This window comes from Thecamonas trahens (genome assembly GCF_000142905.1).
Source record: "Thecamonas trahens ATCC 50062 unplaced genomic scaffold supercont1.14, whole genome shotgun sequence".
In the NCBI taxonomy this organism is placed as follows: domain Eukaryota; order Apusomonadida; family Apusomonadidae; genus Thecamonas; species Thecamonas trahens.
Genome location: NW_013657666.1, coordinates 281,888 through 306,069, shown reverse-complemented (window position 1 = coordinate 306,069; position 24,182 = coordinate 281,888). Strand labels below are relative to the sequence as shown.

The 24,182-nt window shown below is 64.8% G+C and overlaps 11 protein-coding genes across 11 annotated transcripts; 7 read left to right on the top strand and 4 right to left on the bottom strand.

Annotated features, from left to right (window-relative positions):
- Nucleotides 1–84: 84 nt before the first annotated feature.
- On the top strand, nucleotides 85–716 carry AMSG_03777 (uncharacterized protein; the record flags this gene model as incomplete). The annotated part of the gene is made up of 1 exon (XM_013904227.1): nucleotides 85–716. One exon carries the CDS (start codon nucleotides 85–87, stop codon nucleotides 583–585), a length of 501 nt encoding a protein of 166 aa, XP_013759681.1. The 3' UTR covers nucleotides 586–716.
- Nucleotides 717–818: 102 nt separating this feature from the next.
- On the top strand, nucleotides 819–1,969 carry AMSG_03776 (uncharacterized protein; the record flags this gene model as incomplete). The annotated part of the gene is made up of 2 exons (XM_013904226.1): nucleotides 819–875; nucleotides 911–1,969. The coding sequence occupies 2 exons, from the start codon at nucleotides 819–821 to the stop codon at nucleotides 1,967–1,969; spliced, it is 1,116 nt and encodes a 371-aa protein (XP_013759680.1).
- A 78-nt stretch (nucleotides 1,970–2,047) lies between these two features.
- AMSG_03775 (RNA ligase 2) lies at nucleotides 2,048–3,022 on the bottom strand (the record flags this gene model as incomplete). The annotated part of the gene is made up of 3 exons (XM_013904225.1): nucleotides 2,048–2,055; nucleotides 2,145–2,938; nucleotides 3,009–3,022. 3 exons carry the CDS (start codon nucleotides 3,020–3,022, stop codon nucleotides 2,048–2,050), a joined length of 816 nt encoding a protein of 271 aa, XP_013759679.1.
- A 347-nt stretch (nucleotides 3,023–3,369) lies between these two features.
- On the top strand, nucleotides 3,370–4,513 carry AMSG_03774 (uncharacterized protein; the record flags this gene model as incomplete). The annotated part of the gene is made up of 1 exon (XM_013904224.1): nucleotides 3,370–4,513. The coding sequence occupies one exon, from the start codon at nucleotides 3,370–3,372 to the stop codon at nucleotides 4,279–4,281; it is 912 nt and encodes a 303-aa protein (XP_013759678.1). The 3' UTR covers nucleotides 4,282–4,513.
- Nucleotides 4,370–5,761, bottom strand: AMSG_03773 (uncharacterized protein; the record flags this gene model as incomplete). Its single annotated transcript, XM_013904223.1, has 2 exons — nucleotides 5,746–5,761; nucleotides 4,370–5,341 (listed from the first exon to the last, which is right to left on the bottom strand). Exon 2 carries the CDS (start codon nucleotides 5,339–5,341, stop codon nucleotides 4,370–4,372), a length of 972 nt encoding a protein of 323 aa, XP_013759677.1. The 5' UTR covers nucleotides 5,746–5,761.
- Nucleotides 5,762–5,941: 180 nt separating this feature from the next.
- On the bottom strand, nucleotides 5,942–7,218 carry AMSG_03772 (uncharacterized protein). Its single transcript, XM_013904222.1, has one exon. The coding sequence runs from the start codon at nucleotides 7,197–7,199 to the stop codon at nucleotides 6,003–6,005; it is 1,197 nt and encodes a 398-aa protein (XP_013759676.1). The 5' UTR covers nucleotides 7,200–7,218; the 3' UTR covers nucleotides 5,942–6,002.
- Nucleotides 7,219–7,326: 108 nt separating this feature from the next.
- Nucleotides 7,327–8,251, top strand: AMSG_03771 (uncharacterized protein; the record flags this gene model as incomplete). Its single annotated transcript, XM_013904221.1, has 2 exons — nucleotides 7,327–8,181; nucleotides 8,208–8,251. Exons 1-2 carry the CDS (start codon nucleotides 7,446–7,448, stop codon nucleotides 8,249–8,251), a joined length of 780 nt encoding a protein of 259 aa, XP_013759675.1. The 5' UTR covers nucleotides 7,327–7,445.
- Nucleotides 8,252–8,336: 85 nt separating this feature from the next.
- AMSG_03770 (polygalacturonase) lies at nucleotides 8,337–10,213 on the bottom strand (the record flags this gene model as incomplete). The annotated part of the gene is made up of 2 exons (XM_013904220.1): nucleotides 8,337–8,768; nucleotides 9,026–10,213. 2 exons carry the CDS (start codon nucleotides 10,211–10,213, stop codon nucleotides 8,337–8,339), a joined length of 1,620 nt encoding a protein of 539 aa, XP_013759674.1.
- A 246-nt stretch (nucleotides 10,214–10,459) lies between these two features.
- On the top strand, nucleotides 10,460–14,524 carry AMSG_03769 (uncharacterized protein). Its single transcript, XM_013904219.1, has one exon. The coding sequence runs from the start codon at nucleotides 10,529–10,531 to the stop codon at nucleotides 14,504–14,506; it is 3,978 nt and encodes a 1,325-aa protein (XP_013759673.1). The 5' UTR covers nucleotides 10,460–10,528; the 3' UTR covers nucleotides 14,507–14,524.
- A 178-nt stretch (nucleotides 14,525–14,702) lies between these two features.
- AMSG_03768 (fatty acid synthase) lies at nucleotides 14,703–22,685 on the top strand (the record flags this gene model as incomplete). Its single annotated transcript, XM_013904218.1, has 5 exons — nucleotides 14,703–14,840; nucleotides 15,072–16,238; nucleotides 16,283–19,714; nucleotides 19,741–20,881; nucleotides 20,908–22,685. The coding sequence occupies exons 1-5, from the start codon at nucleotides 14,721–14,723 to the stop codon at nucleotides 22,683–22,685; spliced, it is 7,638 nt and encodes a 2,545-aa protein (XP_013759672.1). The 5' UTR covers nucleotides 14,703–14,720.
- Nucleotides 22,686–22,773: 88 nt separating this feature from the next.
- AMSG_03767 (palmitoyl transferase) lies at nucleotides 22,774–23,901 on the top strand (the record flags this gene model as incomplete). The annotated part of the gene is made up of 2 exons (XM_013904217.1): nucleotides 22,774–23,066; nucleotides 23,163–23,901. The coding sequence occupies 2 exons, from the start codon at nucleotides 22,774–22,776 to the stop codon at nucleotides 23,899–23,901; spliced, it is 1,032 nt and encodes a 343-aa protein (XP_013759671.1).
- Nucleotides 23,902–24,182: the final 281 nt, after the last annotated feature.

Sequence of the window (24,182 nt, the reverse complement as noted above, 5' to 3'; positions counted from 1 at the left end):
CACCCACCCCCCACCCCGAGGCAGAGTCAAGGGCGAGGGCAAGTACGCTTGACTCACTACATCCGTAGCAGCAACAAGGACAACATGACACACAAGACCGGGTCGTGCATGGTGGCAGGGCTGTTGGTGGCCGTGGTGGCGGTGACTATGCTGGCTGGACCGGTGGTCGGGCAGCACGCGCATTGCTCCATGACGGTGACTTGGGCTGGTACTGGGTGTGCGACTGCATACGGACTGATCAAGGACGAACTGACGGTGTTCAACCATCCAGAGCTGGGCGAGCACAACTACACGCTGGTGTCGGCCGATCCTACCCCGCCGCAGTCGCTGACCGGCCATCACACCTCGCCTGTCCATCACTATGTCGACGATCTCTCCTTCAAGTTCTCTGCTCATGGCTCCGGCTCGGGTTGTGTCATGGACGGCTCCTCGCACTCGACGCCCGTCTCGGTTTACGACTACGATACTAACTTTTGCAACATGTGGAACCTGGTCCGCTTTGGTCCGTCCTTTGACTACTCGGTCTCCGACTGCCTCTTCCATCCCGCAAAGGGCGAGGAGGCTGCAAAGTGCAACAAGTACTGATCGCTCCATGCAGCCATCCGCTCGCACCTTGCTGATCTCTCTCTCACACACTCACTCTCTCTCTATCTCTCACTCAAGCACATATGCACCGATTTCTCATCTGGTCACATTAAAAACAGTCTTCAGCCACAAGGCGCCACAGCGACTCGTCGCATCTGCCACGCGCGGCGCTGCACCTGAACCGATCGATCGACCCGGAAACCCACCATACTCATCTCCACGCTCTCGCACACATGGCTGCCGAGCAGGCTCCGTCTGGCGACCTCGGCCTTGACTCCATCCGCCCGCTCGTCTCGGCCGCCGCTGACTCGACGCCGCTGCTCAGGGGTGTCTCGCCCCGAACCTGCTGATGGGCATGCTGATGCTCACCGCCGCCGCCGGGCCGGGCTCAGAGACCGAGGCCGAGCTGAAGCGTGTGTTTCGAATGGAGAACCCGGGCCCACAGCTGCAGGCTCTCGTAGCCGCCATGGATGACGCTGCCGCTGCTGACCCGGATGTGGCGCTCTCGTCGTCGCTGGCGGTCTTTTGCCGCGGTGAGCTCGCGCAGGGCTTCAGGTCGGCGTGCGGCCCGCGGGTGGCGTGCAAGGCCATGCCGTCCAGCGCAGCGGGGATCAACGCCTGGGTTCGCGACGCGTCGAGTGGGCTCATCACAAGCATCATCGACAGGATTGACTCGACCCATGTCGCCATCCTGCTGGCGGTCACTGCGCTCACTGCGCCATGGGCCCGTCCCTTTGATCCGGAGCTCACCACCGCCGCTAGCTTTGCCACCGCGCCCGATGCCTCGGTACCGTGCGCCATGATGCATGCCAAGCGGAAGTCGGTCGGTGACGACATCGGACTTGTTGAGCTTCGCAATTGTCGCGGCGTGACGCTGCCGTACGGATCGGGCCGGTTTCTCGGCATCTTCCTCCTCCCCGGTGCCAGTGAGGTCGAGCCGCCGTCGGCCTCGGCTGCGCTTGCGCTCGCCGACTGGCTTGTCGGCGTCGACGCCGGCCTCTCTGAAGTCCTTGCCGCTCGCCGCCGGCGAAAGGTCAGTGTCGCGCTTGCCATTCCGCGGTTTACGGTCGAGGCGACAACGGGGCTCGTGCCCATCCTCAAGGAGCTCGGCGTCCGCACCGCCTTTGACTTTACCACCGCCGATCTATCTGCGCTCTCCGTGACTCCTGGCATTGCCGTCACTAACATCATCCACAAGGTGGTGATCAAGGTCGATGAGGCCGGCACGCGCGCTGCCGCCGCAACCGCTACAGCTGTCAAGTCTCGCAAGCGGGTCCAACTCTTTACCTTTACCGCCGATCGCCCGTTTGTGTTTGCTGTCGTTGATACTGTTACCACGATGGTGCTCTTTGCCTCGGCCGTTCTCTCGGCTGCCCAAGACTAGCCATGCAGGTCGGCGATGACTGGCTGCGCGAGCGCGACGAGCGCCGCAAAGACCGGGCTCGATGCAGTAGCGATAGACTCACCAGTCTCTGCGTCGTCGGCCGCAAGGTCGACAATGGCATCCGAAAGTGTGTAGGCAACCACGTCATCATTTCCTGCATCCGAGCCAAGCTTACCGCGCGCGGATTGGGCCCGGGCCGGCGTGAGGTACAGCTGCAGCTCGTAGAAGATGTTCTGCGCGTCAGCCGCAGCGCTGCTGCTACCGTCGGCCGCCACCATCATCGACTTGTGTGCCCGACCCGAGGCTTCGACATCGGCAAACGACGGATCCTTGATCTTGACCAGGAACCGGTCGTCGGTCGTTGCCGGGCGGAGCACAATACCCTCGGCGGTGTTGGCACCTGCCGGCGGCAGCGGCTCCAGCCCGAGCAGCGCCGGCCAGTGCGAGTCAAAGCCAATCGGGGTGTCGAGCAACTTGGTGTAGCTCCCACGCGCCACCTCGTGCACAACGGTAAAGCCAGCGGCGGTCGCAACCGCTGTCATCTCGTCGTGTGCCAGGAAGCGGCGGTCGCCATCAGCGGCGAGCAGCGCCACGTCAAACACCGCAAACTGCAGTTGTGGCCCGTAGTCGATGCCGGGCTGGACATCAGCACCAAACAGCTCGCCCGAGACTGCAATTGACGTCCCGCTACCCGCGCCCAGTGCCTGAGCAAGCTCGATGGCCGGCCGAGCCAGGGAGGCAAGCAGGCCGCTCGACCGCAGGCCGAAGAAGTCCTCGTCGTCGGCCAGCACCCCGCGCCGCTTGGCTGGTACCACAACTTGGCCGTCGCACATCAGCGTCAGGTTGGCGCCATGTATCTTCTCCGTCGCCACCCACTCGATCGTCCGCACCCGGCGCGCATCGTCGGCCGATCCGCTAAACGCGGTGGGAATCTTGGGATACGGCACAAACGCCGCCGCCACCGCTTCGCTTCGCGGTTCCAGCGACAGAACGGAACGAACTCTCTCGAGAACTGCGTCGAGGACCAGTGTTCCTGAACACCATGCCCTCCATCTTGATCTGCCATGACGTGTCGTGTTGAGTCGAGTGCGATCTCGTCGCCATCCGCAAGCTGGAAGCTGGGGAATGGACACGGGCATCATCCGTGGTCCCCCCCCCCTCCCCCCGCCTGTGTCTTGCTCGGCTTCTTTTGTGTTCGGATGACACGCATGGAATGCCCGCGCCATGGACCAACAAATTCGCAAGAGGCCGAGACCACGAGACCAGGCACAAGTTACCTGCCGTATCGAGCCTGATCCCCGGCCCCGTTCCCACCCGCAGCCACTCGCACCATCGGCCACGTCCACGTCCACGACGCGACTCCTCTCTCTCTCCCCTCCCCCTTTTTGTCCGTCTCTCTCATGCGCGACCTCCGACTGGAGTTTGTCTTTCCCTGCACGGTAGAGACCTTTGCCGAGCTCGTGTTTGGCGGCGACGGCTTTGCCCGCGCCTTCCATACCGCCATCAGCAACCACTCGCTGGCGGTGGGTGGGTGGCGCCCGCCACCAGCCGACGTGCCCACTGGCCAGTCGATGCGCCTTCTGGAGTATGCCTCGCCCATCCAGGCTCCTGCGCTGCTGCAGGCCTACCTCGGCTCTGCCACTGCTGTTGTTGAGACCCAGGTGTACTCGTGGCGTGCCGCTGGGCGGCCTGACGCCGCTCTCCCGGAGGAGCCCTGGCCGCTCGCCGGCACTAACGTGGCCGACGGACGACTCCCGCCTGACGGCTGCGCTGCGCTGCAGGCCGACGATGAGGCAGCGGGGATCGAGTTGCCGCCAGAGCTGGAGGCCTTTCGTGTCGACGTCGTCAACCGCTTCCGTGGTGCAATCGGGCCTTACATCACCTCGGAGGGATGCTACCTTGCCGAGCCAGTGTCGGACGCGTCTGACGCGCCAGCAACGCGCTGCACCATCACCGCCCGTGTGGGCTGGGCCGGCTCGTTTGTTGTCCAGTCGCCAATGGAGCGGTACATGCTTTCGTCGGCGGCCGAAGCCTTCCGGATCTGGGGCGACGTCGCCGCCGACTACGTCGCCACCCAGCTCGCTGCGGACACCGCCACTGACGGCGGCGACGCCAGCCGGGACGAGGTCACCGCCAGTGAGAACGCTGCAGAGTGCGACGACGCCGCAGCTGATGCACACGCAGCACAGGCAGAAGCTGCAAAGGCAGAGGAGATCCAATTCCTCATGCGCCGGCTCGCTGCGCTCGGGCGCGGCATCGACGGCCTCGACGATGCACTGGATCGGCTGACGCTCAAGCTGGAGTACGCGTAGCGGTACGATTTGGTGTCTAGAGTGTATGTTACGGGTTTTCGGCGCCACGTCCTGTGCAGCGTCTTCAGTAAGGGTACGTGCGGGCAGTCTACCAGAGCCACGAGCCAACGCGCGAGAGCAGCGAATTGACCTTGGACGCCTGCTGCCGCTCGCGGCGCTCACGGGCCCGGCGGCGGCCGGCCAGTGTGTGGTCACCCGAGTTGTTGACGACGGTAAACTTGGAAGCCACAAACTTCTCGTCGGACGCGTACGCCGGCATCGAGTTCTCCTTGCCGGCCACGGCACCGCCGCTCATGATGCGGACGGTCTCGAGGCCCTGCGACTCGTCGCCGAGCACCGCCGCGTGGTACCCGATCGCCTCGAGCGCAGCCACAATGTCCTCGGGTGCGCCCCTTGTGCGAACCACCGCCGTCTTGGCCGCCACGTTCATGGTGAACGAGATGATACCCTGCAGCTGCAGGAGCTTGCGCTCGATGAGCGACCGGTTGTTGTGCGAGAGGCCCTCGATCGAGAGCGTGTATGCCGCCGACCGCGGCACCGCCGGTCGACCGGCAGTCTTGGTCGCAGCCTTGGACGCAGTCTTAGCGTTGGCCGGTGAGTTGAGCCGCGAAGGTGCCACCGGCGTGAGCGGCGGCGGGCCGTCGTTCTCTACAAGCTCGGGCGGACCGTCGTCGTCGTCGTCCGACTCATACTCGGACTCGGCGTCCGACTCGTCTGCAGCGGCATTAGCCGCAGCACCAGCCGAGAGCGGGGCAGCGAGGCCCAGAGCCACCATGATCTCGCCAGAGAGCTTGATGATGGGTGCGGTGGTGCCCTCGCGAGTGGTCCACGCCGCAATGGCCTCGACCAGGCCGTCCCACGTCTTGATGGGCTGGATGTTGGCCGGATGCTGTGCAAGATTGAACAGCGTCTGCATGGCTGCCGCCACCACACTCGCATCGTCGACGTGCAAGAAGGTGACCAGCGCGGGGAGGCAGTTCTGCTTGTGGACCATAAACTCGCGGTTGGCCGGTTCGGCCGACAGGGTCCGGAACTGGTTGACAATGCCGCCCATCTCCATCTGCTCCCCCACTCCCGACACACACACGCGCAGGCACGCCCATACACACTCACCATGAGTCACTCGCGCGAGTCATGACAACCATCCATAGGCGCATGCACCTCCCCACGCTGCGGGTTCTCCCTGTTCTTCCACGAAGCCTTCTCCCCTCCCCCCCCCCCCCCCCCACCCCACTTTCCGTCCCTGTCTTGGCGCCACTCCCGCCTTCGGTGGCTAAAACATTTGAAATTTGCGAGCTAACGGCAGTGGCTCCCTTCCCCCGCTCCGCTTGGTGCCCATACAGTCACGGGTGACGATGGGGGAGGGGATAGGGAAGTGGAGACAGTAGTTGGTGGGAGTATGGGAAGGGAGTGGGGAGAGGAGGAGGGGGGGGGAGGGGGGGATGGGCATCATGTGTTACTTACCTTGGGCAGTGTTGAGAGAAGCGTCTGGCGGGGTGGTGCCTGGCCGTCCGCGTCACAAGTTGTGCGAGCCGAGCACTGTGCGGCTGACGGGGCAGATGGTCGCCGACTCCCGAGTCCCGCTGAGATCCATGGCTTTGATTGCAGACAGTGGCGCGTCAAACGGGTATGACTTGCCCCACTGTAGGCATTGCTGTGGTGGGGCATGCTGGTTTTATGTTGCAGTAGCTGCAACGGCGCTGCAATTGGCGACACCAGACTCACAGTGAGTCAACACCGGCGTACACGACCATACCAAAGGCATCGGCGACAAGGGAGGAGAGCACAGCAGCTGCGAGTGCGGCGGCGCCAAAGAAAAAGCAGCAGCACATCCAGGTGAGCGAGATGCAGGCCTCGCCTGCGTGACTGCGGCCGCCGCCGAGGCAAGCCGCCACAAGCTCGGCGATCCGGGCTAGGCTCCGCCAGACCGGGCGGAGCGGAAGCTGCTGCGTCGCCAGGCCTGCAGCGACAAAAAAGTTGAGCACAGCCTTGCTCAAAACTGCCAGGATAAGCAGCTCCAGTGCGGCAATGCCAAAGGTGGCGCCGACAAAGCCGAGTCGCAGCTCGTGTCGCGATGGCGTGTGCGGCTCGCCGAGAGAGCTCGGTCCGCAGAGGAGCGTGCCCTCGTGGCGGCAATAGGCATCGATGCGAACGTTGACGGTGATGCAGAGAAAGAGTGCAGCGCCGATGCGAAGCACCGCCATGCCCGGGAACGAGACCAGAGCAAGCTGGGCCAGCACCTCTCGTCCGGACGCAAAACTGGCCACCACCGCGGCAATGAGCAGAGCATGAGCCGCACCCACAAGCAGGCTTACCATTGACCAGAGGAAGCTATCAAACAGCGCCACCACCAGGATCCAAAGCATGATGAGCGAGACGGCCCATGCCACCAGCAGCAGCAGCGCCGTCTTGCGGAGCCCGGGCAAGCGCGCCTCGTCGACATCAGCGTCATCACCGGCTGCCTCGCCCGTCTCTGCGTCTTCGCCATTTCCAGCTGCCGCATCTCCGCTCCTTGCCAACGCCCGCACCAGCTTTGTGTTGAATCGCTCGCCAGCAGCTGGCGTCGATGGCAGCGGGCTTTTGGCGCGCGTCCGCTTTGTCCGCCGCTCGCCGCGCCCGGGCGGCACGCCGGCCGCCTGTCCGCCAACATGCTGCAAGCCAGGCGAGCCAGGCGGCGGCTGTAGCGGCGAGGCCCTCCTTCCATATGAAGACTCGCTTTGTGACGCCTTGCGGCCTGGCAAGCGCAGAGGCGAGGCGGCGCTGCCTGACCGTGTCCCGCCGGTACGCCCCCGACAGCCCTCGTCCGACTCGTCCGAGAGGGCGGACATGGCAATGTCGACCTCGTCCACATACACCACCGAGTACGAGTAGTCGTACGACAGCTCTGACGAGACAAACGAGACTGCTCGCCCGCTCATTCCCTCTGATCGCTCGGCTTTCCACTTCCGCAAGTCAGGTATCCCACCACCCGCCCTTGGTCCGTCACAACCACCAGCACTCACAGCACAGCGGACCGGTGACGGAAGGAACCCAGAAGAACCAGACCCATCTCGCTCTTTTCTCATCCTCTCGCATACTCCCTCTCCTCCCTCAACTCTCCGCCTCGCCTCACCTCGCCTCGCCTAAGCCTGAGCCTGGGCTCTGTCTGTGCGGCAGACCCGGCCATGGACGAACTGCCGCTCTACCCGCTCCATGCCCCGCTGCTCGACCGCCCACAGACGGCCGCAAGCGACAGTGTGGCAGCGGCAGCAGCGGATCTGGCGGCGCTGGCAAATGCCCGATCGGCCGCGGCTGCAGCTCGTCCTCCGGTACCGTCACCGGTACCGTCACCGGAGCGAGGACCGCCATCGCTTCCGCGGCACAACGTGCCGCTCGACAATGGCATCCTTCAGGTGCTTGCGGCCGAAGACGCCGCATGGGAGGTAGTTACCCAACTGCAGGCTGCTGCTTCGCCGGAAGATGCGCTGGACACGGCCATCGCTCGCCGCGGCGTCGACATCCCTTCCGGCTCACCGCCGAGGCGCCGCTCTCCCGGCACTCGTCGACGTCGATCGCGTTCGTCGCAGCGTAGGCTGACCGAGCGGTATGTGGCGGCAGTCGAGCTGCTGGTCGACTCGGTTCGCGGTCTCGTAGTCCGCAAGCGCAAGGTTCGGCCAGGCGGAAGCTCGCCATGTCGGCCAGCGCCACGCCGCTCGCCGCCGTTTGAGTGGGACGCCCATCGCAACGACGACCTCCCGCCTCTTCCCGGTGCAGGCGAGCCGCTCCCGCCTCCACCGGCCGAGCCTACGCTCCCATTGCCTGCTCCTCTTGTCGAGCCCTCGTCGGACCACACTGCTGTGGCTGACGACCTCACAGTTCCTGCGTTTACCCGTGCTCGCGATCCGCCTCTCGCGGACCCGCGTCCGCCCCCTGCCAGCAACAGCGAGACATGGCCATCTACTACCGACCCGTCGACGTCCCTGGCGATTGATGGGCCCGAGGCATGGCCTTCGGCAGATGACGATGATGTTCCGCAGCTGTGGGACTCTGCAGCGTCGGTCGAGTCGCAATGAACGCTAGCCGCGGCGTCCGCGCAAGTCGCCCTTGCCCGATACGGTGGCCGAGGCGGCGGCATCAGCGCCTGCGCCATCGGTGGATGTCGGGGGTGTCACCGGCGGTGCTGTCGGTGGCTGGCCAAGGAGCTCGCGCTCCTTGGCATCAAGCTCGTCGACGGCCTGGCGGATGGCATGCGCGCGGGCGGAGGAGCGGGCAGCGGCAAAGACCGAGTCGATACCCTCCTCCAGCCTGCGCTCCTCAACCTTCATGCGCTCGGTGACGGTCTCCATCTCGCGGCCCATGGCTGTAAACTGCGCCACCATGGCGCCCTTCATCTCCTCCACCTGGGCCCGAGCCGCCTTGGCCTCGGCCAGCCGCCGCATGCTCTCTTCCCGCTGCACCGCCAGCTGTGCCTCCTCCTCCCGCCCATATTTGCGGTACCGCGACACAAGCTGCCGGATTCCGCGCCACATCCTTCGTCTTGCCCAAGAGAGCCGTGTGTACGTCTGCTTGGGCGTTCTCCCGCGAGGTACGGCACCGCCACGGCCGCCGCTCACCCGGGACCCGGGGCCCACCTACCCCCAGCCCCGTCCCGGGCACGGCAACCACAGATCAACAAGTTTAACAATACCTCGCACTCGCTGACGCTCATCTAGCCCGGTCTTGATCTTGGCCATTCCGGCTCGACGTTTGTCGTGGTCGTCTCTACCATGCCACCGGGCGTGACGGTCCAGCCCTCAATCGACGCGACATGCACGTCGGCCAGGCGCCAGTTGCGGCAGCCGCTCGGCAGGCACGTGATCGCCCCGGCGCGACCGATTCCGTCCAGCTGGAGGTTGCGGAGCGTGACACTGGCAAAGATCGGAGCGGGGAGGCTTGCGTTCGCTGCTCCGCACTCGTATGCCATGTCGACAAACAAGCCGTCGAGCAGCCCGATGCCGACCACCCCGTCGTAGGTCACGTTAGTCATTCCGCGGCCATACGTCGGGCACGTCTTGAAGCGAACAGCGCTCTGCGACGCATCGAGAGTTGCGTTGGACACCACTACGTCCGCGATGCCGCCGCCGGTCTCGGAGCCGATGGCGATGCCGGCGCCGTGATGAAAGATATTGTCGGCAATGAGCACCCGCTCTGTCGGCACGCCCCACGCGTACCCCTCCCAGCCCTTGCCGGCTTTGAGCGAGATGTGGTCATCGCCGGAGCTTATGGTGCACCTCGTGATGCGCACGTCCGACGAAGAATCTGGGTCGATGCCGTCGGTGTTGGGCGAGCCGAGCGGCGCGTCGATGCGGACCCGGTCGACAACTACTCCGCGGCACATGTATGGATGGATGTGGTAGTACGGTGAGTCCTTGAGCTCGAGCTCGGTGATCCGCACACCGACGCCACCCACTATCTCGATGAGCGGCGGCCGCTGCATGCTCAACTCGTGCTTCCGGACCGCACGCCACCACATCTCTCCGCGCCCGTCGATCCGCCCGCCGCCGCTAATGCTCACATTGACCACATCATACCCAGCAATAAGCGCCTGATACCGCGGCTGCGAGTTGTGGTCACGCGAGAGCGGATACGACGGTAGCGCGTCGACCAAAGGCCACCCAGCCACGCTCGCTGCGCCCATCAGCACCGCCCCGGTCTCGACCCGGAGCTCCGTGTTCGAACTCAAGTTCACCCCGCGCGCCACAAACACGCCGCCAAATGGCAGCACCACCACATCACATGCCGCGCACGCCAGCGCCTCCTGAATCGGCCCAGTGTCGTCCGTCTTGCCGTCGCCTCGCGCCCCAAACGCCACCACTGAGCAAACCGCATGCGCAGGCGTGCTTGCACACCTTTGGCCTGTCCCTGACACCACCACCGCCAGCAGCACAGTCGCAACCACCAGAAACATCTGCATCTCTAGCCAATACGCCATTCCACCAGCCGTACGAGAGCCACGGCCGCTACTCGCGACAGGTGGCCTCTCGCTTTTAGCCCGCCAAACGTTGCTTCGACCAGCACTAGACCCGGCACATGCGCTATATGTCACCATGCCACCCCCACATGCTACGAAACGTTGCCAATATCAATACCGCGTCCAGTCTGACTCTGCAGCTCTCTTTGTCGCTCGCTCTCACACTCACTCCTCACCACTTTCGACTGCTTCCACACACACGCACACACACGCACACACACACACACGCTCACACATACGTGCACGTTCACCACGGCCATGCTTCCAGTCTTTGTTGTGACGGTGCTCGCTCTGCTGGTGGCACTCTCTGGATGTGCGGCGAGTGCGAATCCGCTGATGGCTGAAAAGGCGGCGCTCGACGCACTGTTCGTCACCACTCACGGGAGTTCCTGGCTTGAGGCAAGCGGGTGGAACGGGCCGGACGTGTGCATGTATGCCGGCGTGCGGTGCGGGAACGCAACGACCGACGACGGCGCTGTCCACGTTGTCGAGCTGCGCCTCTCGAACAACGGGCTGACCGGAAGCCTGCCGAGCGAGGCCGCAGCGTGGGCTCTTCCCGAGCTGCTCGTCCTCGACCTCTCGGCCAACCGGATGGAGGGCACGCTGCCAGGCGTGTGGGCGAGCGCCATGCCCAAGCTGGTCGAAATCAACGTCGGCGGCGAGGCGCTACCGGACGAGGCCATCTGGGCGTCGATGTCGCTCATTGCAAAGTACTTTTTCCACACCAAGGTGTACTCATCGAACCTGCTGACCGGGCCGCTCCCGCCCGAGTGGGGCTCGCTCTCCTCGCTCCGCCGGCTTGTCCTCACCACCGGTGGCCCTGCGTCGGGTGCTGGCCTGGAAGGTAACTTTCCGCCGTCGTGGAGCGGCATGACATCGCTCAAGGTTGTCTTTGCCTCGCAATCAGGCCTCGGCGGCTCGCCGCTCTCGAGCGTCCTCGCCCGCATCGTCGGCATCGAGGAGGTCATCGTCCGCGACTGCGCCTTTACTGGCCTTCCCGAAGAGTACAAGGACTCGACCATCTCCATTTTTGACATCCGCAACAACCCGCTCAACATGCCGCTGCCGCGCTGGCTTCCGCAATGGTCCGCCATCCGCTCGCTCTCTCTGTCCAACACCGGCCTCACCGGCTCGTTCTACCCCGAGCTTGGAGCGATGGACAAGATCGCGGGCCTCGACCTCTCCATCAACCCCGATCTCCGCGGGACCATGCACCCCGAGTGGGGAGGCATGGCTGCCCTCGAGACCTTTGTCATCTACGAGACCGGCCTCTCCGGCACCATTCCGCCCGAGCTGGGGCAGCTCAAGGCGCTCTGGCTCTTTGTCATCACTTTTACCGACATCACTGGCACGCTTCCGCCTGAACTTGGTGACATGACCTCCATGTACCAGTTGCTGATCTACAATAACCCGGGCCTCTCTGGAACCCTCCCGCCCGAGCTCGGCAAGCTGCCCGGTCTCTCTGTCCTCAAGCTCTTCGCCAATAACCTGACCGGAACCATTCCTCCGTCGTGGGGCACTGACATGGCGGCCATGTACCAGCTCGAGCTTGGCAAGAATCACCTCGAAGGCACCATTCCCCCAGGCTTCCCTTTGCTCGCAAAGCTCAAGCTGGAGGAGAACCGCTTGGCCGGCGGCCTCGATGTGTTGTGCGACAAGCCGCAGCTGCAGACCGTCGATGTCTCGTCGAATGCAATCTCTGCCTTTCCTACCACCTGCGATGTCTATGTTAAGGAGCTCAATATGGCGTTCAACGCCTTTACTGGCGACATCCCGTCGGCCGAGCGCGTCCACGGCCTCGTCACACTCAAGGCCTCGCACAACCAGTTCTCCGGCGGCCTGCTTCCCAGCTCATGGGCAAAGCTCAACGACACGCTTGAATCGGTCGACTTTTCTCACAACGCGCTGGCCGGCCCGGTCTCGGCGTATCTGGACGTGCTCAAGCACGGCACCACGTTGGCCACCGTCGACTTTTCCCACAACGCCTTGTCTGGCATCCTGCAAGACTCGCTCTTCTATGTCGTCAATGACCACTTTCTTCAGGGCATGGTTCGCCTCTTCCTCAACGACAACGACATTACTGGGCTCATCCCCACGGTCTTCTCGCTCCTCCCGCACATCTCCGAGGTCGATCTCTCCAACAACAATCTCACCGGCTCGGCCTCACGCATCACCGACGACGGCGTCTCCATCCTCGACTTGCGTGGCAACGCCGGCCTTGGCGAGCCCGACCGTCTCTCGCTCCCGGACAACACCATTGCCGTTTATCCGCTCATTCAGCCGAACCCGGCCATTCCATACAAGTGCCCGTCGCTCACCGATCCTGTGACTCGAAGGCTCACTCTTTATCTCGACGAGGGCTACTACTCGGCCTCGCTCTGCGAGTGTCTACCCAACTACCACGGCTCGAGCGGCGTGTGCCTCCCGTGTGCCCATCTTGCGCCTGCAGTGACCTGCCACGGCGGCCGGGTCCTGCTCGACGTCGATGGCGCTGGCACTGCGCTTGTCTACCCTGCCAATCTTACCATCAATCCCGGGTATTTTGTGGCCTCTACTGCCGCCTCGGGCGCGCCTCTCATTGACCCATGCTACCCGATCGGCGTCGATGAGACGGCATGCAACCCGAGCGCTGGCTATCCGTTCACCTGTAGCGAGGGCTACGAGGACCGGCTATGTTCGCGATGTGCTCGCGGCCACTACCCGCAGGGCCGCCGCTGTCGCCGCTGCCCGCGCATCCTACCGACGATCCTGGCCATTGCGTACTCGATCGCGTTCTGCGTGTGGTACGCCCTCAATCAGACCGGTGTACGGTCAGTCGTCCTCGCGCCGCTCGTCAAGTCGATGTTCATCTTTATGCAGACCTCGTCGCTGCTCTTTGCTCGCTCGTCGGCCTTTGTGTGGCCGGCCTCGGTCACCACATTCTTCTCGGGTGTCTTTGGCTGGACTTCGGCCTCGGCCAACATCCTGACCTGCCTCGGAAGCTCAAACAATTCGTGGGAAACGGCGTTTGTGGCGTCGACGCTCGCCGTCCCGGTCCTGGTCATCTTCTGCTTGGTTGCCTACTGCCTTTTGGCCATCCTGACCAAGGTCTCGCTCAACGGCCTGTTTGGCAAGCCGGAAAAGCACTGGCGGTACGGTGGCATTCGTTCGGGCCTTGCTGTCCTCAACCTGGTGTACATGCCGATCACGGTCGGCATGCTCATGGTCCTTCCGTGCCGTGAGTCGGCCGACGGCAAGTCGTACCTCTGGGCTGCCCCTTGGATCGAGTGCACGTCGTCGTCGGCGACTTGGATTCGTCTCGTCGTCATCGGCGCTCTGTTTTCGGTCTTGTACGGCCTCGGCGTCCCGCTCGTCTTCCTCGTCCTCATGCGCAACCGAAAATCTCAGCTCAAAAGGCTCAAAGCGCTCAAGATCGCCGAGGTCGACGGCCACTGGTTCCAGTGGTTCTACGCCGCGTATCACGACTCTTGCCACTGGTTCGAGTTTGCCATCATGGCCCGGCGGCTGGCCATTGCCATCATCGCCATTGTGCCTGCAACCTCGCTCGCCGTCCCCATGGGCTTCTTTATCACCATTGTCGCCGCCATGCTCGTCCAGATCTACACCGAGCCGTTTATCTTTCCCACGCTCAACAAGCTGGAGCTCATCACCCTTGTCCAGCTCCTCTTCACCTTTGTGGCCGGGCAAGTCTTCTCATCGCGTATCCACGAGCGCGACCTCGCGTCATCGTCTGGCGTCCTCGAGGTCTTGGTCATCGGCACTAACGCCGTTGTCGTGGGCCTGTACATCTTTGTCATTGCCCGCGAGCTCCACAACCGCCGCGGCCGCCTCACCGGCTCGCCCGACGCCAAACTCATCAGCGTCAACCCCGGCGTCGGCACCGTACACAAGGAGCGCGCCGACCCGACGCCGCGCACGATTTCCGCACCCCACACACCGATCACACGCCCTGCTGTTCTTTCCGGCATTGCTAACCGGGAGTATACGTACTCGTACGAGTACTCGGAGGGCTACATCGACGACGAGGAGCAGGAAGAGGCCGACGCTGCCTGTGATTTGTTCCTTTCTTCTTCCTCGATCACGCCACCACCTGCATCGCTCACCACCACACCCTCGATCACGCGCGACGCTCTCGTCGCCGACCTCCGCTCGCTCATCGACGCCTCAAATGTAGCGCCCAGCGAACGACACGCGGTCCTCGCCTCGGTCCTCGCCACATGGCACGCTCCGCGGTAGCCATTGGCCGCTTCCCGCCACGAGCGTACGCAAATGAAAGAGCATTTCACATCGCCTACATTATACATCGTCCAACGACCACAGCCGCCACGACGCGTGACGACCTGCAGCTGCATGGATGCCAGACGTCCATGCCTGCCGCGACTGTGCCTCGGCGACAGCCTCGACTCCCGAGTCGAGACACTGCACTATCGATTGACACGCCCCGAGTCACATGGCCAAGGTCGTGATCTCGGGCCTCTCATGCCGATTCCCAGAGTCCGAAGATGCAGAGACGTTCTTTGCCAACCTTGTCGCTGGCACTGACATGGTCACCGCTGACGACCGCCGGTGGGTACGTGACGGCGGTGACGGGTGGCTTGTTGCCGGCCCTGAGGAAGGTCGAGGTCGCTCGCTGACGCCACCAAGAAGTGGCTGGGGCATCCCCCGCTGACCCAATGGAGTCGGGCGTGAAGGCGTGGACAGAGTCGCTGAGAAGAGCAGAGGTGAGCAGAGGTTAGAGACTCATGCAAGTTCTGTGTCGCGGTGGTGGTGGTGGTGATGACGTGGGCGGGCGGGTGGACAGGACATGGACACAATGGACGCGCGGTCACTGCCTGCGCGGTCAGGCAAGCTGCCGTCGATCGCCGAGTTTGACGCCAGGTTCTTTGCGGTGACAGGCAAGGCGGCGGACAAGATGGACCCACAGCTGCGGCTGCTGCTGCACGCCACCCATGAGGCTGTGACTGATGCTGGGTGGACGCTGGACGAGCTGGCCGGAAGCTCAACCGGAGTCTGGGTGGCAGGTTCGTTCTCGGACTCGCACTTTGACCTGCTCGAGGATGCCACCGCCATCACGGGCTACGAGCACACCGGGTGTCTGCTCAACATGTTCTCCAACCGCATTTCATACTTTTACGACCTTCACGGCCCGTCGCTCACGGTGGACACGGCATGCTCGTCCGGCATGGTGGCGCTGGCGATGGCGCTCGCCGCGCTGCGGTCCGGCGAGTGCGAGCGGGCAATTGTGGGCGGTGTCAACATCCAGCTCATCCCGACCCGGTCGGTCGCCTTTGACAAGCTCAACATGCTCTCGCCCGACGGAGCTTGCAAGACGTTTGATGCGTCGGCCAACGGCTACGTCCGCGCCGAGGGCATTGCTGCCATTGTCCTTGACGCTGCCGACACTGCCCGCAACGCTTACCTCGACCTCCTTGTTGCAGCATGCAACAACGACGGCTATACTCCGCAGGGCATCACCTATCCATCCAGCGATGCGCAGGTTGCACTCATTCGATCTTGCCTCGCCGCCGCCGGCGCGACGCCCGAAGACGTCGTCTATGTCGAGGCCCACGGGACCGGAACCCAGGCCGGCGACTCGGTCGAGGCCAACGCGCTCGACGAAGTGTTTGTCAAGCACGTGCTCAGCCGCTCGCCGGAGAACCCGCTGCTCGTTGGATCGGTCAAGTCGAACATGGGCCACTGCGAGAACGTTTCTGGTCTCGCCGGCATCATCAAGGTCTGCCTCGCTGCCCGCGCCGGCGTGCTTCCACCTAACCTTCACTACACCCAGCCGAATCCCAAGATCCCAGCGCTACTTTCAGGGACCATGCGAGTGGTTACCCAGCCGACGCCATGGCGCGGCGGCCTGGTTGCCATCTCCTCATTTGGCTTTGGTGGCACCAATGCACACGCTCTGGTGCGCGCCCCGCAGCCCGCACGAGCCGCTGACGACAGCGCCGACCAATCGACGGTGCCTCCCCCCACATGATGTATCCGCTGGCGTCGCGGACGCAGGATGGGCTTGCCGCGCTCAGAGCCGAGGTCGTCCAGCTCCTACAGAGCTACACCGGCGAGCTCGCTCGTCCGGCCGCACTGAGCGACCGGCTGGCCAGCCTGTTTGGCAGCGCGCCAGTGACTCGGTATCCGTTCCGGACTGGCCTCATATGGCCGCAGCAAGAGAGCGACGCCGGTGGCGCAGTCAAGCTGCGACCACCGGCGCCTGCTTCGCCGCTCACCCGCTACGCTTTTGTGTTCAACGGCATGGGCACCCAGTGGGCAGGCATGATGGCCGGGACTGCGCAAGCGTTTCCGGCAGTGGCGGCGGTGCTGGCCGAGGCCTCGTCAGCGGTGGCGCCGCTAGTGACGAGTGCGCCTGTGCATGTGCCGGCTGGTGCGGCCGACCTTGTTGCGCTGTTTGACACGCTGGACGAGGAGGCACTGGCCAATCCTGTGATAGGCTACCTCACGCTGACTGCTAGCCAGCTTGCGCTCACTGCGCTGCTGGCGGAGCTCGGGCTGGTCGCGCCGGCGGCGGTGCTTGGCCACTCGGCCGGCGAGATTGCCGCTGCTGCCGCTGCTGGGGGCTTGGACGTCAGGCAAGCGATGCAAGTTGCGTTCTGGCGTGGCGTGGCAGCGGCCGAGGCGTCGTTGTCTGCGCCGGGTGCCATGGCCGCGGTCGGCCTCTCCTGGGACGCCGCAAATGCGTTTCTGGCCGCTCACGACGAGCTCAGCGGCCAAGTCTGGTTGGCCTGCCACAACGGACCGACGTCGGTGACGCTGTCGGGCACCTGCGCTGGAATGGCGCAGTGCCTGGAGCTGCTGCGGAGCGACGATGTGTTTGTGCGCGAGGTCAATTCGTCGGGCGTTGCCTTTCACACGCCACTTGTGGCGAGTGCAGCCGAGAGCTTGCGGCAGAAGCTGGTGAGCGTGCTTTCGGCACCGGCTGCACTCGCGCCGTCGTTCATCTCTACTTCTGGCGGAGAGGCTGGCGAGTTTGCCGACGCCGAGTACTTTGTGCGCAACTTTGTGGCGCCAGTGGCGTTTGCGCCGGCGGTAGCCCAGGTTCCTGACCGCTGCTGCGTCATTGAGATCGGGCCGTCGTCGATCTTTGTCAAGCTGCTCAAGGCCATGACATCTGCGGGGGAGAGCCGAGTTGTCGGCCTCACGCGCAAGGGCGTCCGTGGCGACAGCGCGGTGCTGACTGGCGTTGGACAGCTGTATGCAGCGGGGTTGGATGCTCAGCCATTGCTGGAGCGACTGCCTCGCGCGATGGGTGGCGATGCCAGCGCGATGGTCGACGCTGCACGCCGACTGCCACTACACGCGCGTGTGCCGCGGCTGAGGACGCTTGTGGCATGGGATGCGCAGCCGTGGCACGTCATCCGGCACCGCAACGAGCGGCTTCCGGGCGCCGCACCCGAGTTTACTGTCAGCCTCGCGGACGACTCGCCGTTTGGCTTTGTGGCTGGCCATGTCATCGACGGGCGGGTCCTTTTCCCAGCCTCGGGCTACATTGCGCTGGCGTGGTCCGCGGTGCTGGCGCGGGCCGGGCGCGGGTCTGCCAGCGGCTGTAGCGTTGTGCCTGCGAGGCTCGACGGACTGGTTCCGGCGCTGGCTGCTCCGCTCGGTCCGCAATGCGAGGTGCCGGGCTTTGTGCTTTCGGACTTTGTCATTGCCCGGCCGGTAGTTGTGCCGAGCAGCGGCGAGGTCAAGATCCGAGTGTCGGTGCTGGAAGCGTCGGGCGCGTTTGAGATCGCGACCGAGGCCGGTGTTGTGGCAAGGGGCGTGCTGACGCTGGTCGAGAGTGATGAAGATGAGGCAAGCGAAAAGGTGTCGAATGGCGAGGCTGAAGAGTCCCAGTGGCTCGAGGCGAGCGACATCTACCGCGAGTTGCGGCTCAAGGGCTACGAGTACAGCGGCGACTTTGTGTCGCTGGCGCGGGCTGAGGGCGGCGGCACTGTCGGAATGACCAAACCGTGGCGCGGCTCGGTCTTTGGCGGCGTCACCGTGTGCTTGGATGCGGCGCTGCAGCTCGTGGCGCTGGCGTCGAGCGATCGGCAGCTGCGGGTGCCAACACGTGTCCGAGAGCTGCGGGTGGCCCCGAGCGCTTTGGCGGAGGCGATGCTTGCTGGTGGCTGGCGGATGGCCCGTGACGAGGTCTTGCGTGGTGCGACCGCGCCCGGCATGTCTATGGCCGGCTTTTGCTGGGCTTCCGCTCCGCGAAAGAGCGGCCAGCAACCGCGTGTCGACGGCGTCGTGCGAGTGGCGCTCAACGGAGCTCTAGGCTCACGCACCACGAGCGCCGCCGGTCTTGGGCTGGCGCTGAGCGTGGTGGCACAGGATGCCGGGAGCGAGCGTGGCCGCCCGCTGGTACTGGCAGTGGCGATGGATGAAGAGTGTCCTGAGGTGAGCAGAGACGAGGTGGCGAGTGCAGCGCTGACCTACGGCCTTGTGGTTGCCCGCCCGGTGGCGAAGTTGACCGAGGCCGAGCCGGGCGAGACGACGGTCTGCTGGGTTTCGGACGCGAACGCGCTCAGTGGGTGCGATAGCGCCGCAGGGTATGCTCTGACAACCGCCAGTGTTGGCGAGAACGAGCTAGCGCACTGGCGTCTGTTGTGCGCACTGGCTAGCAGCGATGGCACGGTGTGGCGGGCATGGGCGCGGAGGGTGGGCGAGCCTGCGGCTACGGTCGACGTGAGTACCGAGCTGGCGGAGTTGGGCCAGTTTGAGTCGTGGCGCGAGTCGCTACTGAGCGCGGCCGAGGGTACCGAGAGCGAGAGCGTGGTCCGAGTTGTTGTCAACGCCGAGGCCGGTGGGGTTGGGCTTGGACGCTGCGTGCTGAAGGAGGCTGGGCTGTTGCGGTGGGCGGCGCGGGTGCTGTTTGTGGTCAAGCCGAGCGAAATGAGCGCAGCGGAGGCACTTGCGGTCGTTGATCGCGGGCCGTGTGTCTCTCGCGGCGTTGTTGAAGTCGACAGCAAGGCCCGTGTATGCGTGCGGCGGCACATTCCGCTCGACGAGAGCGCCGAGCCTTGTGTGCCGGTGGCTGCTGTCGACGGGCGAGTGCGGGCTGTTGTTGACGTGGCGACGCGCGGGCAACTCTCATCGCTGGGGTGGTTTGAGTCGCCAGAGAGCGAGAGCAGCCCTGCCTCGGGGCTTGCTGTTGATGTTGCGTACGGTGCGCTCAACTTTAAGGATGTGATGCTCGCGTCGGGTAAGCTGAGCAAAGAAGTTGCCGGGTACGGGCTGTCTGGCGGCGAGCTTGGATTTGAGTTTTCCGGAACGGTTGCGGGCGGCGGCATGCGGCGTGTTATGGGACTCGGGCGGCGTGCGCTGGCGAGCCGTGTGGATACCGACGAGCGGTTTGTGTGGGAGGTTCCTGCTGGGATGAGTCTGGAAGAGGCGGCGACGGTGCCTGTGGTGTATGCTACGGCATACTATGCGCTTGTTGTGCGCGGGGGTTGAAAGCCGGCCAGAGCGTGCTCATTCACTCGGGCTCGGGTGGAGTGGGCCAGGCTGCTATCCGGATTGCCCTTGCGCGTGGCGCGCAGGTCTTTACCTCTGTGGGTAACAACGCCAAGGTGGCGTTTCTGCTGGAGCGCTACCCGGCGCTCGCTGTGGAGCACGTTCTCCACTCGCGGTCGACGGCTTTTGAGCGGGCGGTGCTGGAGGCGACGAACGGGCGAGGAGTTGACCTGGTTCTCAACTCGCTTGCCGGCGACAAGCTTGCTGCGTCGCTGCGGCTTGTAGCGCCGCACGGCGCGTTCTTGGAGATCGGCAAGTATGACTTGATGATGGACACGCAAGTCGGGCTCGGGGCATTTGTGCGGAACACGGCGTTCCATGGCATTGACCTCGACCAGGTGATGAGCGACGAGGCGCTTTGGGCGCCTGTACACGCGCTGGTGGTCGAGGGTCTGGCGAGCGGCGAGGTGGTCCCGCTGCCGGCAACGACGTTTGCTGCCGGCGAGGTCGAGGCTGCCTTTCGGTACATGGCGCGTGGGAAGCATGTGGGCAAGGTGCTACTGGAGGTGAGCGAGGCGGCGAACGGAGGCGTGCCTGTCACTGCCGGGCTCCCGCGCGTGCTCTCGACCGCCAACACGGTGCTGATCTCCGGTGGGCTTGGCGGAGTGGGCCTCGAGCTCGCGCGGTGGCTGGTGTTGCGATGCGGGGTGAGGCGGCTTGTCTTGCTGTCGCGACGTGGGGTTCAGAGCCGGTGGCAGGTGCGGGCGGTGCAGGGCCTTGAGGAACTGGGAGCGAGCGTGGCGGCAGTGGCGGTGGACGTGACCGATGCGGAGGCGGTTGAGGCGCTGATTGCGGGCGAGGCAAGTGGGATCGACGGCGTGTTCCACCTTGCGGGCGTGCTTGCTGATGGCGCGCTGGCCAACACTGGGGCAGCTCAGGTCGAGGGAGCATGGGCGGCCAAGGTTGAGGGAGCGCGTGTGCTGAGCGAGGCTGTGGGAGGCACCGCAGCCTTTTTCGTTGCGTTTTCATCTGTGGTGGCCGGGCTGGGCAACGCCGGGCAGAGCGCGTATGGGCTTGCCAATGCGGCGATGGAAGAGGTTGTGGCGGCGCGTGTTGCAGCCGGATGGCCCGGTCTTGCGATGCAGGTCGGCGGTGTGGCCGGCGTGGGCATGCTCGAGGGGTGGCCGACACCGGGCGGTTCCTCGTGGGTTTGCAGTCTGCCGAGTCTGTGTTTGAGGGCGTGGCGCAAGTGCTGGGGCGGAGTGCAGCGCCGACGATTGCGGCATGCTTTGTGCCTAACGTAGTGGTGTCGGAGGCTGCTAGCGGCCGCGGCGACGAGGATCTCGGCGATGCGGTTGCGCGGATTCTGGGCTTTAGCTCTGCCTCGCAAGTCGACGAGCATGTGGCGCTGCAGGAGCTGGGCATCGACTCGATAATGGTGACCGAGCTCCAGAGCGTACTGTCTGAGCAGTTTGGCGTTGACGCGCCCCTGGCGGAGCTTGCTGGTGTCACGCTCGCGGAGCTGCGGGAGCGGGCGACAAGCATTGGATCGCGGCCGGCCGCTGGCGGACGGGCAGGAGAAAAGGGGATAGAGGTCAACAAGCCCGAGCATGAGCCAGAGCACGAGCATGAGCTGGAGTCCGAGCCAGCGGCAACGGTCGCGCAGGCTACATCGCCCTCAGCAGCACACCCGATTGTGGACAGCGGTCGCGATGAAATTGAGGCTGAGGCCGAGGCTGAGGCTGACGCTGAGGCTGAGGCTGAGGCCGAGGCTGAGGCTGAGGCCGAGGCTGAGGCTGAGGCCGAGGCCGAGGCTGAGGCCGAGGCTGAAGCTGAGATTTGCGGCGAGTCGGCGATCATGGGCCTCGGCTGGGCGGTGCCAACGACGTACTTTTCGGCCGACGAGTTTGTGGAGAACGTGGTGGAGCTGTTCGAGATGGCAGACGTGGACGCGGCGCGGCTGAAGCGGATTGTGGCCAACTCTACGGTGGAGGGGCGGTTCACGGTCATTCCAGACTGGCGAGCGTTTTTCAACAACCTGGAGAAGGAGGCGTCGGCCAAGGTGGAGGAGCGCGTGGCGTTGTACAAGGCGCACGCGCCTCAGCTTGCGGCGCGGGCGGCGCGGGCGGCGGTGGCCGACTGGGGCGGCGAGCTCTCAGAAATCACCCACGTCATCGGAGTCTCATGCACCGGGATGCTCAATCCAGGGCTGGCGTACGAGGTGATTCAGGAACTCGGGCTCGAGCCGACGACGCAGAGGTTGTCCGTGCTGATGATGGGATGCTTTGGTGGGCACTCTGCGCTCAAGACAGCGCGGGCGATTGCGGCACTGGACCCGTCGTACCGCATCCTCTGCGTGTGCTGCGAGCTGTGCACGTTGCACATGCAGCTCGATCCGCGGGTGGACAACATTGTGGCGGCGGCAATTTTTGGCGACGGCGCGTCTGCGGCGGTGGTGGGGGCGTCGGCAGGAGTGCGTGCGTCAGAGCGGGTGGTGTACGAGATCCTCGCCACCGAGGCGTTCACAATCCCGGGCACGCGCGACATGATGACATGGAATGCGTCTGCGGACGGAATGGTGGTCGAGCTCTCGGCGGACATCCCGTCGCAGATTGAGGGCTCGGTGGGCAACTTTGTCGACTCGCTGCTGGCCAAGGCGCTGCCGGGCCGGGCCGGACCGTATCCGCTGGCGTCGATGCGGTGGCCGCTCCACCCGGGCGGCATCGCCATCATCAAGGGCATCGAGCGGACGCTCGGGCTCACTGCGGAGCACACGGCATCGTCGCGGGCGGTCCTCGCGCGGCAGGGCAACGTTTCGTCGGGCACAGTCATCTGCGTACTCGACGAGGAGCGCCGGGCAAGCGGGGCGAGCGGCGATGGGCAGCTCGCTGTCTCGCTCTCGTTTGGCCCGGGCCTGTGCGTGGAGGGACTTGTGCTCAAGCTGCGCAACGCTTGACGCTTTTTTCGGACGCCTACGCCAACGTGAAGCAGAGCACCGCCAAGCGCTGGGGAGGGCGTGGGTAATAGTAACAAACGCTTGAGGCATGGGCAGTGTGGCGGCCGAGGCGTTTGCAGCTGCGGCGAGCGGGCGGAGCGAGGCGCTGGTGGCGTTGGCCGCCGGCGACGTGCCGCTGGCGACGCTGCGCGACACGGCTGGACGGACGCTGCTGCATGCGGCACTGGCAGGTGGGCACGTGGTAGCAGCAAGTGTGCTCATGGACGCAGGCTGCTCGCTGACAAGCCGCGACGCAGCGGGGCGGACGCCTGGGCTGGAGGCGGCGCTGGTGGGGCGCGGGGCAGCGCTCGCGGAGCTGCGGGCGATGCGCGGCGGCGGGGCGTGCTGCGATGGGCATGGGCATGGGCATGGGGGTGGGAGCGGCAACGAGCATGGCATAGAAGGCGCGGATGGCAAGAGAGGTGAGAAAGGAGGGAGTGGATGGGGCTTTCCGCTGGCGTATGCGGTGATTCTGGTGGTTGTGCTGGGCGTGTTCTACGGTGAGGCGCTGCCTGCGCTGCCATCGGCGTGGATGGGGTGGGCAGTGGCGGCAATGGTGGCGGTCCAGATCGGGTGCTACGTGGCGGCATGGCAGATGGATCCAGGCTGGATTCGGCCCGAACAAGGCAAGCAGGGCGGGCTGGCGGGCAGGGAACCGGGTTGGAGCGTGTGCCCGGTGTGCGGGGTGAATCGGCCGGCGCGGACGCACCACTGCTCCAAGTGCCAGGTGTGCGTGACCGGGTTTGACCACCACTGTGTGTGGCTGAACAACTGCGTGGGGGAGCGGAACTTGATCCCGTTTCTGGGCTTTGTGGTGAGTGTGGAGGCTGCGGTTGCCATGGTGTTGGTGTGGACCGGCGCGGGCGTTGTGCTCGACGAGGCTGCGCCAACAGGAGCGGTAGCATGGTTGCGGTACACGTGCTCTGTGCATGTGTATGGCGTGTTTGTAGTTATGCTGTGTGGGCTTATCCTGGCGTGGATCTCGATTCTGTTGTACGACCAGGGCCAGGGACTGGTTCTCAACGCGACGGTGTACGAGCGGTCACGGCAGTGGACCGAGGCCGAGGTCGGGCAGGCGCTCCTTGTGCTGACGTTTGGCGAGGCGATGCGCAATGTGCGGGCGCGACTGAGCGGGTCTCATGTGGCTGGGCGGCCTGCGGGGCGGAGCGCAGTGTGAACGTAAAGATAGGGCGGGATCAGGCGCGGGTCTTGCGGCGCTTTGTAGCCGACGGCGGCTCGTCTGCAGCGCGCTTGCGCGAGGCGGCGAGTCGTGGGTCGGCCTTGACAGCAGCATACAGGTCTGCGACAAGGGCGCGGGTGCGATCGAGTTCTGCGGCCATGGGGCCCGTGTGCGGGGCGAGGGCAGCGCGGAGAGCGTCGAGGTCGAGCGCGTCGACAAGGGCGGCGAGGCCAGAGTGGTGCGCGGCCGAGGCGCGGAGGGCCGAGACGGCAGACTCG